Source organism: Otolemur garnettii, unplaced genomic scaffold (assembly GCF_000181295.1).
Source record: "Otolemur garnettii isolate 467f Iridium unplaced genomic scaffold, OtoGar3 scaffold00010, whole genome shotgun sequence".
Lineage (NCBI taxonomy): Eukaryota > Metazoa > Chordata > Mammalia > Primates > Galagidae > Otolemur > Otolemur garnettii.
In genome coordinates, this window is record NW_003852405.1 from 7,074,629 (window position 1) to 7,095,424 (window position 20,796).

General features: G+C 35.0%; 1 protein-coding gene across 5 annotated transcripts in view; it reads left to right on the forward strand.

The window, feature by feature from the left end:
- Positions 1 to 20,796, forward strand: part of COL11A1 (collagen type XI alpha 1 chain) — a 205,414-nt gene that overhangs the window by 45,699 nt on the left and 138,919 nt on the right. Inside the window, exons 5-8 of one of the 5 annotated variants that reach the window (XM_023509793.1) lie at positions 13,621 to 13,749; positions 19,229 to 19,345; positions 19,607 to 19,753; positions 19,954 to 20,046. In XM_023509793.1, coding sequence (XP_023365561.1) covers positions 13,621 to 13,749; positions 19,229 to 19,345; positions 19,607 to 19,753; positions 19,954 to 20,046 — 486 coding nt within the window. Of the gene's footprint in view, positions 1 to 13,620; positions 13,750 to 19,228; positions 19,346 to 19,606; positions 19,760 to 19,953; positions 20,047 to 20,796 lie in introns of all 5 variants that reach the window. The other 4 variants (XM_003784099.2, XM_003784098.2, XM_003784101.2 and 1 more) reach the window with 4 other exon arrangements.

Consider the following 20,796-nt stretch of genomic DNA (forward strand, 5'->3'; position numbering starts at 1 on the left):
AAAAAAAAAAAAAAAGAAAAGAAAAGAAAAAGTAATAGAAATGTGGGCAACATAAATCTACTGTGATATTTGACATTGTATTTGAGAAATTAATGGAAATTAACGTATCAGCGCCTGGTTCGATGGAATTAGTTGCAATTCTGAGTTCTCAAGGTGCTCATCAGAGATTTTGGATCGACTTTTATGCTCAAGATGATTCATTCTTCAGAACAGTTATTCACAGAGGTAGGTGCTGCCAAAAAGCAGTGACATGAAGAGCATGATGGTGAAGTGAGGGGTATGTGTCTCTGGGAAGACCGGACCCTAGATAGTCCAGTAAAGAGACATGATCAAATTTTCCTTTAAGTTGAATGTCAGACGCAGCTCTGTGGATGACATTTGGCAGGTAACATATTTATGCCGACTGAAATTAAGTCACAAGTGCACCAAAATATTAACTATTTTTCCAGAAATCTTGAAATATGTTTTTAAATTTTGTATCAAATCGAAAAGCAGGGCTGCGTATTTTTGGCTGTTCACAGGACTGTGTTTAGCCAACATGTCACAATGAATAACATTGTTTGCCTCAATTTGAGCTTGCCGTAATTTCAGTTTTATTTGGATTGCTGTTATGGTTTGAAACATTGTATTGATAAGTTGTTTTTTTACCTTGAAGAGGCAGGCATGTTTAAGTCATTTAAATGAGTGGTTTAATCTACTAAAAACGTTTCATCTATGAGCCAGTTTTCATCATCAAGATGTCGCAAAAATTTCCTTTTTGATACCCTAAATGACTTGATAACATGTCACAAATCATTAAATCTTTTCAACATTTGGCCTCAACTTAACCACCTTACTTCCAAAAAGTAAATGATGTTGCCACAGTCAGCCTCAGTATTTTTATGGAATTCTTGAAGTGTCAATGATTCGATGCCTTGGCTCTTTTGAAATTCACTGTCTTTTGCATGATATTATCCATCTTTAAAGATTTAGTGCATAAATTTTCTTTTTTTTTTGAGACGGAGCTTCAAGCTATCCCCCTGGGTAGAGTGCCATGGCATCATGCTCACAGCAACCTCCAACTCCTGGGCTCAAGCGAGTCTACTGCCTCAGCCTCCCGCCTCAGCCTCCCAAGTAGCTGGGACTACAGGTGCCGGCCACAACGCCTGGCCATTTTTTGGTTTCAGCCATCATTGTTGTTTGGCGGGCCTGGGCTGGGGATTCGAACCCGCCACCTTAGGTGTATGTGGCTGGCGCCTTAGCCGCTTGAGCCACAGGCACCGAGCCTAGTGCATAAATTTTCTTGATGTACTATGCAATGGTATGTCATCAAATGTGAGTTTTGATGTCACAGCACATGTAGTATCTGAGATGGTATCACTTTGACTATCTGTACTTGGAAGCTAGCACACTGCGATGAAACTAAAGCCACACATACATACAAATAGCGAGAGCTTACGTACGTTCTTTTTACGTGACATAGCAACACGATGCTGTTGTCTTCAGAGTTCATTCTTGACAATTGCACAATCAAATTCCACTAAAAAAAAAAAATCACAAAAATATCTCATGTTGTCTGTAAATGTACGATTTTGTGTTAGGCAGCATTCATAGCCATCTTCTGCTGCATATGGCCCTGGGGTCATGCCCTGCTGTAGAGCAAAGAAGTTTTCACTTATGAAACTTAAAATATTTTTGTTTTCAAAATGTTCAAAATTAGGCTCCGTGCCTGTAGCTCTGTGGTTAGGGTGCCTGCCACATACACCAGGGCCAGTGGGTTCAAACCCGGCCTGGGTTTGCTAAACAACAGTGATAACAACAACAACAAAATAGCCGGGCATTGTGGGTGCCTGTAGTCCAAGCTACTTGGGAGGCTGAGGCAAAAGAATTGCTTATGCCCAAGAGTTTGAGGTTGCTGTGAGCTGTGACACCACAGCACTCTACTGAGGGTGAAAGAGTGAGACTCTGTCTCAAAAGAATAATTTTTTTTTCAAAATTAATAAAGCATTAAGGGAGTGGAAAAGAATGTATACACATTATAAAAGATTATTTATGTCTCACTTTGCAAAATTGAATTGAATTACAGTAGCAACGCGTCACATGATGTTCACTCACAAGATGGCATTGATGAAATGAATGAGAGTGTCACAGTGCAGCAGGCAGGACAGTCAGATAAAACGGGGGAAGTCATTGTTCAGGGAGTGAAAGACCTTGAACAGGCGGTATTTAAAATTCAAGAACCTTGTGGAAGGCCAGGCTCCGTGGCTTATGCCTATAATTCTAGCACTCCGGAAGGCCGAAGGAGGTGGATTCCTTGAGCTCAAGACCCACCTGAGCTAAAGAGAGACCCTGCCTTTAAAAAAAAAAGAAAAACTGGCTGGGCTTTGTGGCAGGCACTTGTAGTTCCAGTTACTGGGGAGGCTGAGGCAAGAGGATTGTTTGAGCCCAAGAGTTGAAATGTGAGGTTGCTATGAGCTCTGATGCCATGGCACTCTACCAAGGGTGACAAAGTGAAACTCTGTCTCAAAAAAAAAAAAAAAGGTTGTGTGCATGCAGTGTTGATGCAAGTGTGAGTATGCAACAGAAACTCCAACACACCTAGCAAGTGCATGCATTCATGATAAATTTGAGACACTTGGTACGGTAGAAACAGCATGCCCAGTGATACAAGTGGCCACTTTGATCAAGATTGGTCAAGCAGCAGTTTGCTGACAGTAACCATTGTGAACAATACCTCTTATAATTGTAGAAATGAAATGAATAAGGCAGGCTTGTGAAACTCTATCAATATATAATGAATATTACAATTTTTTTTTATCAGTATATATTTTCTCACCAGGGTATATTGAATATTATCATTTTAATGCAGTTATTTCCTTTCTTAAAATGTGTATATCATCTTTTGGAACCCTGAGTGTGTGTGTGTGTGTGTGTGTGTGTATACTTTTAAAATCCCTTTAGAATTATATATTTCATAAAATGGCCATTTTGATTTAGTGAAATTTCAATTCACTGAAATATGTTTCTTTCATTATTTTATCAGTAGTAGAGGAATAGAACAGATTAAAAATAAGGAAATATTTTTGAAATATCTACTATTTCTGGAGCAGTGTCATTTTGTATAAATTTAGAATAATAAATATATAGAAATGTTACTACCAATTATTTCTTTTTGTTCCTTGACAGGCATTTTCTTTTTCTTCTTTTCTTTTTTTTTTTTGAGACAGAGCCTCAACCTGTCTCCCTGGGTAGAGTGCTGTGGCATCATAGCTCACAGCAACCTCCAACTCCTGGGCTCAAGTGAGTCTCTCGCCTCAGCCTCCCAAGTAGGTAGGACCACAGGCGCCCACCACAACGCCCAGTTATGTTGCAGCCATCGTTGTTTGGTGGGCTTGGGCTGGATTCAAACCCACCACCTTAGGTATATGTGGCTGACGCCTTAGTCACTTGAGCCACAGGTGCCAAGCTGAGCACCTATTTTCTGTAAGAGACCTAAGAATAGGCAGCACAAAAAAGCTGATTCTGGGGGAAGTGGGTAGAGGGAAGGAGAGAGGGGATGGGTGTGATCTCACCTCAGTGAGCACAATGTAAGGGTATATGGCACACGGCCTGAGTGCAGAACACAGTTAAAACAGAGACTTTACCTAACAAATGCGAACGTTGTAACCTAATCATCTGCACCTTCATAATCTGAAATAAAAAAGAGATCCTAAAAATTTACATGTTAAAAATGGATCCCCAAACATTTGACGTTGGCTTAGAGAAATAAATGTGGCAGTTCAACTAGCAAACATTTTATGAAATGTTGAAAATAGTCTATATATTTTTTCATATGTCAAAGATAATAATTACTTTAAAAATAAGCCTAAAATTTACTGCCAAGTTAATGACTATAAAACATAAAGTAAATGTCAAATTCTATTATTAAGGTGACAGGGAGTGAAAGTCATAGCTACTGCACGGGTCACGTTTGACCTTTATACTGATGTTAGTTATGTGAAGTTCATTGACTCTGAGTGTTAAAACAAGTTAATTTTCATGTCAATTAAAATTTCAAAAATAAGTAAAAAAGCATATAAAATATAAATAGACTGATTAGGAATTTATTATTAAAAATTAGCATTCAAATTGAGGTCTGCTATAAATGTAAATGATATACCATCTTATAAAGACTTAGTAGGAATAATAATGATTAATTTTTTTCCATTAAGTACATACTGACATATTGAAATTATTTGTTTCGGAAATACTGGGTTAAGCAAAATGTATAATGAAAAATAAAACGTATTGTGAGGTGCGGTGGCTGAGGCCTGAAATCCTAGCACTCTGGGAGGCCAAGGCAGATGGATCACTTGAGCTCAGGTGTTTAAGAGCAGCCTGAGTAAGAGCAAGACCCTCTCTCTAAAAATAGGTGGGTGTTGTGATGGGTACTTGTAGTCAGAGATATTTTAGGGGCTAAGGCAAGAGCATCATTTGAGGCTGAGAGTTTGAGGTTGCTGTAAGCTATGATGCCTCAGCACTCTACCAGGGGCAACAAAGTAAGGCTCTGTCTCAAAAAAAAATGTATGTGTGTACCCGATAACTTCTTTAATCTGAATAATAGTTTTTCTCAAGTTAATCTTTAAAAATAAAGTCATAAAATGTTTTCCATTTTGTTTTAAAATCCACTTTTTATGCTTTTAAAGGCTATGTTCAACTATATTATGTTGAGAATAGATGATTCTAACAAGTATTGAATGAATTTATTTTGGGAGGGGGATCAAATTATGGTGACAAATTTTAATTGTCCGTTACTTACAGAGACATTGAAATGAAACATCCTTTTGTAATCTTAGTATCATCTCTTAATATCTTTTCAGAATTGTAATTTAAAATGTTACATAAGGTTTTTCATAAATCAACAAGGAACTAAAGTGTGTTGCTTTAGTCTTTGATTTACAATAATATGAAATGATAACAAAATGAAGAATACAAAAAAGTGCAAATCTGATATACATATCCCAATATCTGATTTACATATCTGAAATTTAGGTATGGAGATATATTTTCTCTAAATTTTATCTTTTCCATTATTGACATGACCTAGGCTTAGTATATAATTTTATTAATCTGGAATTAATGATACAACTGATAATGGTTTTAACATTCTACGAACACAATGAAAATGTCTTTTAAAAAGTCGTTTAAATGAATATTTAAACTTAGTATCAGAGCAGCATAATTTAGTTTGATAAAGTTTTTAGGAACCTCTACTTAAAAACTTGTTCCCTTTGAATTCTTTGTTTATCTTTGGAATCAAATACTTAGCGTTCTCACTTTCCAGTACCTCCAATGGACTGAGTGACATTTATGATGGCGGCACTATAGGATGTAGATGGATAACCTCTGAGTACCCTGAGTTCTAGCTCCTTGCCAGATTAGATCAGTCAATATTTTTACTATATCTACTTAATTCCAGGCCCTGAAAATAGCCATTGATTACTTGTGTTATGAATGAACAAAATTTATCTGGTTTTTTTTGGTGGATTTTTTTTTCTTCAGCACCATTTGTCCTGTGATGAAGACATTTGAGATGAATAAAAGCAACCTATTATAAACTCAGTCCATATTAGTTTTCTGTGGTTGCCATAATAAATGTCTACAGATTGGCTAGAAAATAACAGAAATTTATTTTCTCACAATTCTGGAGGCTACAAGTGCAAGATCAAGGTATAGAGACCATGGCTTATCTGTATGTATCTTCTCCCTGTGTCTTCATATATGGTCTTCCCTGTGTGTGTGTGTCTGGGTCCTAATCTCCTCTTTGTATAAGAGACCAGTCAGGTTGGATCAGGGCCCATCCTGATGACTTCAGGTAACCTGAATTACCTCCTGGGAGGCCCTGTCTCTAATTACAGTCATAAGGTGCTAGGGGCTCAAATTTCAACATGTGAATTTAGGGGGACAGAACTGAGCCCACAGTACCCAGACTAGACATCTTGTACTTGACTATCAATGAAAAAAAGAGGTGTAAGGTTGCTATAGAAAGGAATATGGGCAATCAGATTAAAGGGGAATCTGCCTCTGATTCGTACTGATTAGGGGATAAAACCTGATAGTCTGAGGTAGAGGAGGAACATAATTCTAAAAATCAAGATTATTTTTCTAAATAAAAAATTAAACTTATTCCAGAAATAACCATTAATTTTCAATTAACTGCACAGGTTTCAGGGGTTGACCCCTCAAATCATTCCCTTTTGTTAACACCTCTGAGTAAGTGGCTTTGCCATCCTACCATTCCTTGCTCCATCACCTTCAGAATGGCCCTGGGCTCCAGGGACCACACTTTCCTCCATCTCGCCTTGTCATTTCCATCCCACTTCATCATCAGTGTCCACTCTTCTGATCTCTCAGAGATTGTTTACTAATATCTCTGCTTTTGTCTCCCATCTATCCCATTCTTGCTAATGATGACTTGGTTTCAATCGTCAACCTTTTATCGAAATAGACTTTAGCTTTTCCTTAACTTCAAACTGGCTGCTTCTGAATGATTCTTCTGTTTGTTGACAAAGTGACTGTGTTAATATACAACAGAGATCAATTTATGTCATTGATCAGTCCTTGAATGATACACTATAATTCCAGGATTCAGTTCACACACAGGCGTGTTTTAAATTGCTTCCTTATTTTTTTTTTTAACAAAATCTTTATCTTTTTCCACCCTTTGTCTTCCTCTTCATCATCACCACATACGTCCTTCCCCCTTCCCTTCAAATAGGGACACTATTTGTACTTCTCAATTTGTCATACAGTTTAATGCCTCAGAAGTTTTGTTTAATTTGTTTTTCTGTTTAGTGCTATTTTCCTCTCCCTCTTCTTCATGCAGCTGACTCTTGTGTGCTCATGACATACCATCAAGATGGTTCCAAGAACCATTTCATAAAAGTGTTCATTCCCATTGAGGTAACCACATGTTACAAATTAATGGAGACTAGAGTGTCCTGTAGGAAATTTGGAGACGAGGTGACTTTATGGAACAAAATTGCAGCTGTGTGATCCCTCCATCATTGGGGGAGATGAAATATCTAATATTAGAAATTTCTGAAATTTAGTGAGGCATGTAGCCAACAGTAACTTGAACTGTTCTCCTCCAGAGCTTACCAAAAGTAAATTGTTCCCTTCAAATATTAAGAATGTCAAAGTTTTTCAAATTAAACAATAAGAAAAACTCAAACAACCCCCTCTGTAAGTGGGCAAGAGATTTGAACAGAAACTTATCTGAGAATAACAGATGAATGGCCAACAAATACATGAAAAAATGCTCATTGCTTTTCATCAACAGAGAAATGCAAATCAAAACCACTCTAAGATATCACCGAACAAGACTAGCCATATCACAAAGTCCCCAAACACCACATGCTGGCTTGGATGTGGAGAGAAGGGAACATTTCTACACTGCTGGTGGGATTGCAAATTAATACAGCTTTTTTGGAGAGAAGTATAGAGAATTCTCAAAGACCTAAAAGTAGGCCTTCCATTTGACCCTGCATTCCCATTACTAGGTATCTACCCAGAAGAATAAAAATCATTTTACCACAAAAACATTTGCACTAGACTGTTTATTGCAGTTCAATTCATAATTGCCAAGTTGTGAAAGCAACCTAAGTGGCCATCAACCCATGAATGGATCAACAAACTGTGGTGTGTGTATACCATGGAATACTATTCAGCCATTAAAAAAGATGGAGACTTTACATCTTTTAAATCTATCTGGATGGATTTGAAATACATTCTTCTTAGTAAAATATAGCAAGAATGGAAAAATAAATATCCAATGTACTCCATACTAACATGAAATGAATATATAAACAATTAACATGCTCATATGAAATATATGGTCTAGTATGAGGATAGAGGGAGGCAGCAGGGGGGAGTGGGGAGGACAACTGACAGAAGAAGGGAGGGCGTGAGGCAGGATCTCAACTAACATGCACACTGTAAGGGTGTATAACACGACCCCCGCCCCAGTGAAGGGCTCTTTTACAAATGGAACTTTACTTTGGAAGTGGGAACAATGTAACCTAAAAATTTTGTACCCTCATATTAATTTGAAATAAGAATGTCCAAGTTTTAATACTAAAAGTTTAGATCTTCCAACATTTAGAAGGGATTTGAAAGCTTTATGGAATTGGACAGTCATTACTTGCTAGATTGACATTTAAGAGAGACCCATTGTTTTCCAGAACTGGTTGCATGTTGATCCAATATTTGCATAGCTATTTTTGTTGTCTTTCAATTTTCTCTTCCTTTCTTGTGGTCATGTTATGTTCCAAGCATTCAATCCGTCCACAGGTCACATTATCCAATCAGACAGAATTGAACACAACAGCTTATCAGAACCTGGTTTTCCATTCCTTATTCTCTAGCGTCAGCTGCTATGCTGGACAATTCAGTGGATCCCCGAGCTGGGAGCTGACATCAGCCAGGCACTGGATGGCTTCCACAGGACCAGGGGTTGACTTTGAAAATATATACTCTTAATACATGTATTGGCACATTGCCATGTGATCATAAGACATTAGACCAATTTTGGGTACCACCCTTTTCCACTAAATGTGATTCTTTACATACATATACAAAGCTGAATTTGGTTTTACTTCTGTATTTCATAGAGCATTGGGTAGTTACAGCACAGAAAATAGAGCTAGGTAGGAATTAAAGAGACATTCTGTGTGTGTATGTGCATGAGTGTGTGTGTATATGTAGGTATATACAAATCAAAGTAAAAACAAAGAGGAAAAATTTGTTAACACATGCATTAATTTGGGGTTTTAAAAGAAGGGTATACTATTATGTATATACCTGGTAGGTTTAAAAAGTGTGGTGAGATTCTTTTGCAATGAGGGTGACATTTACAAGGATCTCATCTGTATGGACAGTTTCTATTTGATTTTCTTACATCTGCTTTGCTTTCCTCCTCTATCCAATACCATCTCTACGCAAATGCTGTGGTAGAAACCCAGTGGACACACCCGTAGATCGCAAAGTAATTGCATCAACTCTACCTTAATCTCAGCTTTATAGATCATTAGTAGAGGAAAAGATGGCTTTTTCATGCCTCATATGCTGCAGATGCCAGTTTTACTTGGTAACTTTGCTTTTCTTCAGCTGTGGAAATTTTTATGACACTACTGAATCTAAGTATTTACAGTTCATTCAGCCAGCAGCAATGCTTCTATTTATCTACAGATTGTCTCACAACGTGTCATATGATTAACATAAAACACTATAAAATGCTTTCTGGGGAAAATGGTACTGTAGATTTCTTACTGAATTTTCCGTTTTCTTTCCAGTGGTATATTTTCTGCCTAACTATTGAACACATGAAATAAGAATTTATAGTGGAAAAGTTGGCAAGATTTCGTTTAATGAAGTGAAGTGCTGTAAATAGAGTAGGAGCTCCTTAGGAAACCAGTAGTATTCTTAAAAATAGACTATTTTAAAATTATAAGAGGTAACATTTTTGTGTTTCAGCTGAGTTCATTGTAACTTATACATATTATAATTAAGTTTGGAATTTCAGAGTTTTTAGTCATGGCGGAAGACCTTGGCTGTGATCTTTCAATGCATTCATTTTACAGATGAGTTAGGTTAAGTGCTGCACAATTCCAAATAGTTAATGGCAAACCTGGGAGACAATTTAGGAAGCAGCGGCTTCTAACTGAAACTCTCAGTTACTCTATTACTTAATGATGCATTCAATGATGCCTCATTATTACTTTTTTAAACATCAGAAGCATTGTATTCAAATTTCTCTTTGTTATTTGCTATTATTTATTAATAATAATTCAGATGTGGTTACTCAATGTTCTAAATTGAAAAAAATCAACAAACTATTTTAAGAACTTGTATTCATTTGCTCTGAGGCTACTTAAAATCATTAGGCATTAGACATTATTAGAGACTTTCCTGTTTATAAAAAAATGTAGGAAATAATCTCATAAATAATCTAATATCTTCACGTTGGAAATTCAGATAAAATCATGGCCATTATAAACCATATAGTTTCCTGGACCGGTATGTTCCACTTTCACTTTATTTCATGTTTCACTGGAAAGTAGGTCCTTCCTTATTTGGCTGTCATCTGAACACACGACCATCTTACAGGTAGTTTTAGAGCATGTTTTGAGTGAGTGAGTAAATGAATTAATGATTGAAATGTCTATGCAACTTGAATACATTTAACAAAATCTGAGAGATTAGTGGAGATATTTTTGAGTTCAACAAAATTTATCACAAGGATGACAAACATTTTAATATTTCATGTCAATAAAATTCTGATTGGTATGTTTATGGTTTTGACTGGTACGTTTATGGTTTAAAATTTTGATTGGTACGTTTATGGTTTTAATTTTTCTCATTTTTCTGGTGATAATAAGATGGTCTAGATGACTATTATCAGCACATAATTGGTGAAGGTAATTTAAATGTGAGGATATGGAGCACAAATGGGTCAGTTAGAACCACGGAAAAGAGAAAGGTTAGAAATGGGATATCCGTGATGGGCTTTGAGAAACTTCAGTATTATTCTGATGATCTAGAAGACATGTGACTGTACAAATAAGACCAAAGGAGTCTCTAATATTTCCCATATGGCTGATCTTGAGCTTCTGCATTGCAAGAAACGAAAGCTAGGGCAGAGTTGTAAGCTGTAGGAGTGTTAAGGGTGTGCTCTAAGGCATATAGAAGACCTCTTGGGATACTAATTTGTTCCCCCTATTTACGGAAATCTCTGTCTAATCATTTGCTGATCGTTAACCTTACCAAGTAGAGACCTCAGTGGCCATAGGCAACAAAGAATATTGACATACAGAATTACTTTGGGAAAGTCACCAAACACACAACCACCACCACCACAACTATAAAGAAAAGGATAGAATCTGATTCTGATGTGGTCATTTAAAATGTCCAACTTTCAACAAAAGCTTTCAACATTATGAGACAGCCAAAGAAACAGGAAATCATGTACTATACAAAGTAAAAACAAAATCAAACCAAATTAGGAATTATCCTTGAAGAAGCACGGATGCTATACTTACCCCCAAATGACTTTAAATCAGCAAGTTTTAATATGCTTTAAAAAACTAAAGAAAATTATGACTAAAGAACTAAATGAAAATATGATAATGATGTTTTACCAGATCACATCTATGGAGCAGATTGCAAGGGTACAAGTCACATCTATCAAGTATTGAACACAAATGTCTTAACATTGTGATTAAATAAATGAGGTGAAAGCTATGTTAACTAGTAGGATGTAAGCACTCCAATTTGTACAAATAATCAACACACTGAATCCCACAAAGGCATAAATGTATTCATGATCTATGTATATATAACTTAATAAAAAAAATTAAAAAACAAATAGAGAATAGCAGTAAATATAGAAAATATAAAAAAGAACCTAGTAGAGTGTCGGAGTTGAAAAGTATAATATTACAATAAAAAATTGATTAGAGGAGCTCAAAAGATTTGAGCTGACAGAACAGAGAATTAGTGTATAGGATATTATATCAAGTGTGAGAAACAGAAAGGAAAAGTATATGGAAAAAAAGTGACAGAACCTCCGAGACCTGTGTGACACCATCAAACATACCAATGTAGGCATAATAAGAATCCAAGAAAGAGTAAAGGGCAAAACAACTACTAAAAAAACAATGTCTGAAACTTTCCACAAGTTGAGGAATCATGTTAATCTACACTAGGCGTCCTCAAACTAAGGCCCGCGGGCCACATGCGGCCCGCCTAGGACATTTATCCAGCCTGCCGGGTGTGTTGCCACCACTGCCTGTCCTGCTTAGCAGCTGACTCGTCCTGGGGCCCACAGTCTGGTCGTCCAGTGGTCTGAGGGACAGTGACTGGCCCCTTGTTTAAAAAGTTTGAGGACACCTGATCTACACAGTCAAGACCCTCAGCAATTCTGAGGAGGATAAACTTAAAGAAACTTACACGTAGGCATATCATAATTAAACACTCAAGGGGGGTGATAAAATCTTATGAAATTTGGTAGTGGTGATGGTTGTACTACTTTGAATTTACTAAACCCATTGTAAGTAAATTTTAAAAGAATGAATTTTATATATGCGTCATATCTCAATATAGGTGTTATTTTTTTAAAAGAGAAATGTAGGATTGGAAATATAGGTGCTTGTACCAGAAGAATAAATGCTCATTTTAAGGATGTGAATATAATACCTGTTTAGAAAAAAGAATAATAAAAATACGGGTATTGCTACACCACAGGTAGTAACCAAAGTATTTAATAAAAGATAGACTGCCAGAATTAAATAATATATACTCTTTTCTTGGCAATTCTCATACTACTTTGCTTATATGTCTTCAAGTTGTGAATTTTATTATGGTTTAAAATATTCTTAAACACTATCTTGCACTCCCCAAAGAGCTGAGATTGTATCAGGTTTGTTTCCATATCTGCAATACTGTGTTCAATATTTTGTGTATATTACTTTCTCAATAGATTGTTAAGGAATACATGAGGTTGTGGTACAAATATGGTATGAATTCTTTCTTGGTTCTTAATTGTAGAGATTTTTGTAATTAATGTCCATGTATTCATTGGCCTCTAAATAAATCCTGTTGATAAGATACAAAGAAAGCCGGACTGACTTGGAAATTATTCAGACTGGAGCAGAATTTCTGGGAATCAGTTGTATGTACAGTGACTTGAATCTCTACGTTGAATAAATACCAGCCCAGATATTTTTCCTAAACCTGGATAGAATTGTGAATTAATATTGTCAGGACCTACAGACTTATATACATATCGAACTTGTCTCAGGATGAAATAAATCCCAGCAGTAGTAGTCAGGTTGCCTTGAGGGCAGAATGTTTGAATTTGTCTTTTGTTTACACAGATTCTAAAAGCTCCTGAAATTAAAACTTTTTAGATAATTCTATTATTAAATATTATTAATATTTTTCATTTTATTAAAATCACCCGGATTTCTGAATGCATGATTTTTTAATGTATGCTTAGGTACTCTTATTTTTTAATAAAAATGCACAAAACCTATGCATTTTTCTTTATAAGTTGGATTTTTTCTGTGCCTATTTTTCATTTATCTTTATAGACAGGAATTTCTTTTAATATTGATTTTGCTAACAGAACACAATAGTTGGATATTTTACTTAAAAAATCTCTTAAAAATTTGCCTAACAATAACAATTCAGCTAAGGTTAGCTGAGTTTTTAAGTTAGCTAGTATTAAGCAACATTACTCTCTCTATATTTACTGTGTTTAAAATGTATTGACTTATTTTTTTTCACCAGCCCTTTACTCACCATATATTTCATTTGTCCTTTATCACTCAGAGTAAACCATGAATGATTGTACTGTGTTCAAACAAATGGATGCGGAGCACAGATAACCCTGAACTAGAAATTAATGTAAAATGAACTACTAATATTTAGAGATGATACATACAATGGGAGTTTCTCTCTTAATCCTGGAAGACTATTCTTAACATTGAAATATAAATGATTTTTCTTCTTCAATATTTAAAAATAAACCTTGACTAAGTCTTTCTCTAGATACGTGTGCATTTGACTATGCTGACCATACCCATGTCTTTTTCCTTGCAGGGGGACATCCAGCAGTTGTTGATCACGGGCGACCCCAAGGCGGCGTATGACTACTGTGAGCATTACAGTCCAGACTGTGACTCCTCAGCACCCAAGGCTGCTCAGGCTCAGGAACCTCAGATAGACGAGGTGAGCAGTGCAAGATCAGAGCAGTTCTCAGTTCAGTAATAGGGACATCGCCTTGCAGTGTTTTGAATTACACTTATTGATTCTACTTTAATTAAACTACACTTTGTAGTTTATAATGTCTTAATATTTCTAGGAAGAAGTGACTTGAAGATCTTTGGCATGTTTTTCTTCTTGTTTAAACATCTTTTACTTAAGTTTAGTAGAAATAGAGATACCTCACTTGTATATTGTATTCATAAGAATATTTTATTTTGGGGGGCAGTAAGAAAAAGATACTATGAACAACTATCTTTCTATTCTTAGGGTATAAATAATTGACACAGCTTTAAGATAAGGGTAACATGTCTTCTGGTGTTTTTGCTATTTCACCAGGCCTTTGGGAATTCACCCAGAGGAGAAAGTTACATTAGAATTATTCTAATGTTTTCAGACTGTTTTGAATAATGAATAGATTAAAAAAACTTATTACAGAGAAATTACAAAATAGCTGAAATGGAAGGGATTTTATAGTTGGGAGCAAAGCCATAGGTTTTTTATTTTTATTTTTTTGGTAATGATTTTAAGTATTAAATTTTAGAAGAGGGGGATAAAAGTTTGAAAAACATCACGATTGCTCAAAAATTAGCTCAAATATTATTTTTCCTCCATTTTTATGTATATTATTAGGGTCACCTTTTCAGTTACAGATTAAGATCTTATTTTTTGATTTATTGCCATTTCTGCCTGTAATTCAGGTTGTATATTACAATTTGAATACCACAAATACATTTTTGGCACTCCTTTACATTTTAAGGTGTAATAGTGAATTATGTTGCATAAATCCTATGACTTAATTTCAGTTTGTTTGTTTGTTTTTAAAACAGGGCAAAGTCTTAAGAAGCCTAAAGGAAAGTACATATGAGCGACCAAAGAGAATTTACTTGACTATTTGTCTGTTTCACAGTTCTAAAGCGCTTCAATTTTAAAAATTTCTTCACGATTCACTAAACATGTTTTCCATGAATTCTGATATGATAGGTAAAATATCTATCAGGTTTTTATATCTGAGGCTTTATGTGATACCTTAATTTTAAAATTTATACCATTTAGGGTATATGTTCAAGATTGATGAGATTCATTTTCTCCTTCTAAAAGAAAGATAAGGCTTCTATTTTTTTAGCAATAGAGATGGTTGTAATTTTGGCAAGAAAATTTACCTTCTTAACGTATCATCTTGAGTTGTTTTGGTCCCATGTTTTAATGCAGGTAAGTCGAGTTATTTTAAAAGAAGATAATTTTTATCTATCCTGTACTATTAATTTAAAATTAAACCTGCCTTTTAAACTTCTAGTTGTTGATGTATATATCTAACATGCTATTGAGATCAAAATGATTTTTACTAGGAGCATTTGATGAGAAAAACACTGCTGTCAGAGAAACTGCATAAAAGTCTGGTTAGGGGATGCCGTCATAAACAGCATTTGTTATAGATTTCTATATTGGATGTGTCACAATGAAGTTTTTTTTGTTGTTAGAATTAGTTCTCACTTTTTTACCTAACTTTAAATCATTTTGATACTTTAATAAGATAAGCATTCTATACCTGTTTAGACAGCTAGTTAATCTAATTAGTAAGCAGCCCCTTTATTGATGTTGAATTATATCTATTAATATGCTATATTGCATATTTTGTATATATTTTACTATCTTATCAGATGTTTTATATATACAAAATAGTAACAAATGTTATTTTCCAGTGAGTAAAGAACCTAAGGTGTACTATAGAGCGTCAACTATCCATGTATTTTATATTGCTTTATATTTGACTAATTTGTGACACTGCATATTTATTATTCTAAGGAGGATTAATAAATATGTCAAGTTTTTATGAATTATGCCCTTTCCAAGTATGCTCTTTCCAACTTGTTCCAACTTGTAGTTTTATCTACTTATTGTCCTCTAAATAACATGTTCTAACCTCATCCATTCTTAAGATTCAAATAGTTATGTGCTTGGAACATCATTGAGTTATGACAATAAAGTAAGATGTATAATCTAAACAGCTTCCTTTTTAGTGATAACGTCATCGAATTTTAATTCTGTTGAACCTATGCAGTTCCTTTTACATAGAAGACCAACTAATACTAAAATTTTGATGGTTAGGGGATTTTCTCATCAAATTAGATTATCTTCCTCTCTTATAAGAAATCAGATGTTAAATCTGTAGATGGTCCCTTCTTAGTGAATCACAATACTATAATGCCTTGTATACAGTAGGTGACTGGTATTCTTTTTTTTACAAAGAATGAAAGAGGAAATTAAAGCAAAGGAAATTAAAAACATTTAATTTCTCAAAATGTATTGCCTTAATCATCTTTCCCCTAAAATTCATCATTTTTGCTCATTATTATAGATGCAGGGGATTTTGTTAATGTCACTATTTTTCTAACTGATGGGTAGACTTTGTGACGTTATCAGAAGAAGATGCTTTCTCCTCACATTCTCTGATATCTGCTAGGCGACTCATGGATCGAGGCTGAAATTACTTCATCTTCACATGCTTTTTTGCATATATTCATCTGACCGATTCCAGCTAGTTCTGTCTCAAGCCATCTTCAAAATTCTATAGGGAGAAAGGAGAATCATCTCCAACAGTAGGTCATCAGGTTCCATGTAGGCCAGCAATGCGCTAAGCCTACTCAGGACCACCAAAATGTGGAGGCTGGGCAGATAAACAGGAGAGCAAAGGCAGTGACCTTTCCATTGACCCCTGAACAAGCTCTAAGAGCAAGACGCACTTATGCCAGAGAAGGTGAGCATGCTACTTCCTCCTTTCATCCACAGCCAGTCTAGTTTGTCTTCATTTGGAAAGTGTTCAAATAAAAAAGAGAATTATGGAGATTAGGAGACATTTCCTCCAACAAGCGATAAAGATAATATAAAGTTAATTAGCTACTGTGGTACAAGTTTTTATATATATATATATATCCCTGAAGAACAAACATCAATTAAAATGCTTTTAAATCTTCGTATTTAAAATTAGCCCTTTACTTACTCTGTTTTTAAAATCCATTGTAGGTACCTATGATTCTGAAAAGTCTACTTAATTTTAAAATCTTTTCCCTTCATGTTTTACTGAAAGCTGGCAGCTAGTAGTTATAGAAATCAAATATTTCTTATCCCAGCTTCAGTCACCATAACTCCAAAAAAAAAATACTTATTAGATAATACTCAATCTCCGTTAATGTCTATTTAATATGCAGCTAAATTTGGTACGTAATTATTTTATTTAATTAATGCTGTTATTAACAATGCTTAAATTAAGTTTCCTAGGAATAGTTGGCATACTATCTTGCTTGCAAAGGTATGATATAATGGAAATACTTCACGTGGCATTTATCTGAGTATATACATAGATTTTTTTATACACATACACTTCTGTTTTACCAAATTCTATATAATCTAATAGAAATGAAGCTTTGTTGAATCATTTCCATGGATAATGAAGTTATTTGTAGGAAGATACAGTTGTAAATATGTTTATTATGTTCAGTTGGAGTTTTTGCAATCATGAAGAGTACTGAAGGACTGTCTGTGTTTATGCGTTTATCAGTATGACCTTCAGCTGAATCATCTAGAAAATTTCAGTATAGTGGGGAAGTATTTCATTAAGAACTGAGTATATGCATTGTTGCCACAGGCTCAGTTTTGGACATGTACCAATGTCTCTGTGAAAGTTGCATTCCTTTGTACTGCTCTGTACACCTAATAGAGCTTATTAGAGGATGCTGTGATCACACTTTCTTATTTGTGGTGCTGTGATCACACTTTTTTATTTGTGGTACTGTGATCACACTTTCTTATTTGTGGTGCTGTGATCACACTTTTTTTATTTGTGAACAACAGTTATTTTGCTGGCAGATTAAAAGAGATTAGTGGTAGAAATGCAAAGAGAGGTCCAGTTGGTACAGAACTCAAATTTACTAAATATAGGTTGCTTTTAGCATCTATACGTATATATTTTAAAGTTTGATCTTGTTGGCTCGGTGCCTGTAGCTCAAGTGACTAGGGTGCCAGCCACATACACTGGAGCCAGCTGGTTCGAATCCAGCCTGGGCCCACCAAACAACAATGACGACTATAACCAAAAAATAGCCAGGCGTTGTGGCAGGTGCCTGTAGTCCCAGCTACTTGGGAGGCTGAGGCAAGAGGATCACTTAAGCCCAACAGTTTGAGGTTGCTGTGAGCTGTGATGCCCCGGCACTCTACTCAGGGCAACAGCTTAAGACTCTGTCTCAAAAAAAAAAAAAAAAAGTTTGATCTTGTTGAGGTTCTTAATTTTTATTCTATATATGATCTTATCCTATTTATTTATTTAGATTAAAACAGATTATTTATTTTTTCATAGTAGCTATAGTCTTGATTAAAAATAAAAATTTCTGTAAAGATATTTAGCTTTGGAAGTAAACAAATTATTTTTCCTCAAAATTCGATATGTGTTTTCAAATGTCTTTCATTTTCCTCTGTTAGGAAATGTACCTCTCTCTAGTTATATTCTTTTAATGCAGAAGAATCTAATATAAAATACTATTTTTCAATGTGAATTTAGTTTAAGATTCCTAAGTGGTATGTTCTTTTTTTAGAGAGAGAAAATTTCAAAGGTGGACATAGTGTGTTAGCTATATGCAGATGTAATTGAACACTGTAATGTCTCAAAACTATTTTGAGCCCATTTTGATCTTAGGTACGTCCATAGGACTTTAGAGATTGCTGAATACATTTAAACTTTTATTTTTCTATTTGAGTACAGAAATAGCATGTTAGCTATATGCATATGTAATTAAGCATTTTAATGTCTCAAAACTATTTTGAGCCCATTTTGATCTTAGGAACGTCCATAGGACTTTAGGGATTGCTGAATACATGGAGGCTTTTATTTTTCTATTTGAGGACAGCATTTTGATGAGACTCTAGATTTATTTCAAGTTTCCTCTCCCTCTTCTTTCCCATCTCTCAGCAGATAGAAAGTCCTTTTGTATTCAGGAAGACTTCTCTCTACATTTTATTTTCAAACATGTAGTTTAATAATTAAAAAAAAAAAGTACCCGCAGAAATGACTGTAAAAACTCTTAAAGGGGAATACTGCATAGGAATTTTCACACATCCAAACTAACACGAATATTTGATAGCTATGTCCAAGTACATAATTGCTATATTTGAATGAACACTCGACAACTAAAAGTTTGAATTCTTATTCACAACTTTTGGTTTTAGCCTGATCCTAACCACTGTTCGGCTCATAGGAAACATGCTTTGTCACTTTTATGTTATTACACCGCGTAAGACAGGAGAATACGTCTACGTCGCACAAAATAACTTTTACAGTATTTCCTTGTCTCTTAACGTTTACACCAAGTAAAAGTTAAGATGATTCCCATCATGTTAATTGTATTACTTGCAACTAACAAAATTGCCTGGTATTTTTTCCTTTGCAATGTAGTATGCGCCTGAGGATTTAATCGAATATGACTATGAGTATGGGGAAGCAGAATATAAGGAGGCTGAAAGTGTAACAGAGGGACCCCTTGTAACTGAGGAGACAGTAGCACAAACGGAGGTAAAAACAAAGCGGTGCCTGTGTCTGTGGTGTCCTGCTGTTTGTCACCCTGTGATTCCTCCTAGTGACCGTCCTTCCAACTTGTCATAAACCTTTTGAGTCGTCTTATTTCTCTGAACCAATAACTGCGATTTTTATTTACAGTGCCTGTCCTGAAGAATCACGCCCAGGTCACCCTTGCTTGCCCTTCTTTTCATCCCTGTTCTTTCTCTTCTCACTTGATTTATGTTTTTCCATTCCGTCTTTCACCACATTTTACAGAAAAAGAAATCCAATTTCAAAAAGAAGACGAGGACAGTGGCCACTAACTCAAAGGAAAAGCCCAAAAAGTTTACACCCCCCAAATCTGAAACATTTTCATCCAAGAAGAAGAAAAGTTACCAAGCATCAGCCAAAGCCAAGCTAGGGGTCAAGGTAGCAAAGAAAAAGCAATCAAGATCTATCCGAGATAAGCTGGAAGATCTCTGATGATGAGTCGTAGCCTTAACCCCACTAGATAAATAAATACTCATTTGGCTAATCCTATAACCCAACTCAATCATGATTTCCATATGTTTGAGATTACCTTACACGTATACTAATTGTCTTTCTCCTGAATTTATCATCAGGCCAATGTTGTTGATGATTTTCAAGAATACAATTATGGAACAATGGAAAGTTACCAGACAGAAGCTCCTAGGCGTGTGTCTGGAACAAATGAGGTAATACACTCAGATGGTATGAAAACACAGTCCAGCGTTTTAAAGTGTGTAATGGATTTTAACCTGCCTCACTCTGGAAGAATCTATAATCTCTCGAACATCTGATGTTTTCATTCTTTTACTAAGAGAAATAATAGCATTGGCCACTCTTATTAAAAATAGTTCATTTTAGATCAATGTCAATTCAAGTTTCACCTGACTCTTTGCTTCAAGCAAATGCTAAATTGATGCGACTGAACTGGCTGTTACCATTATCTTGATTGCTTCTGGGACTGAGCAAGCTTTTCACTATGTTGTGATGAAGGATTTTCACAACATGATCCTTCTGTGAGAAGAATCCTGTAAAGTGAAAATTGTATCATGCAATGATACAATTAAAATTTTATTTCATCAGACAGATAATCATTCATTTTTAGGGTAGCAAGCATTTTGAGAAAATGTAGCATTATTTTAATAGCTATTTATGATTTCAAAATTGCTAGGAATGTGATCTTAATTACTGTTACAATAATGATAGTATATCTTAACCTTTCCATTAATGTCTATGGAAATATTTAAGTACCTATAGTTAAAAATTAACCTTCCTGAATTGCATATTGCACGTGCATTCTGATCATGAAAAAAAAAAACAAACAGCATCTGATTCAGTTTAACTCTGTTAAATATCTGGCATATATCTTTTATAATTTTATCAGAAATGAATATAAGGAAAATGTAATTTAGTTATTAGAAAATTTATATGAAATGTCC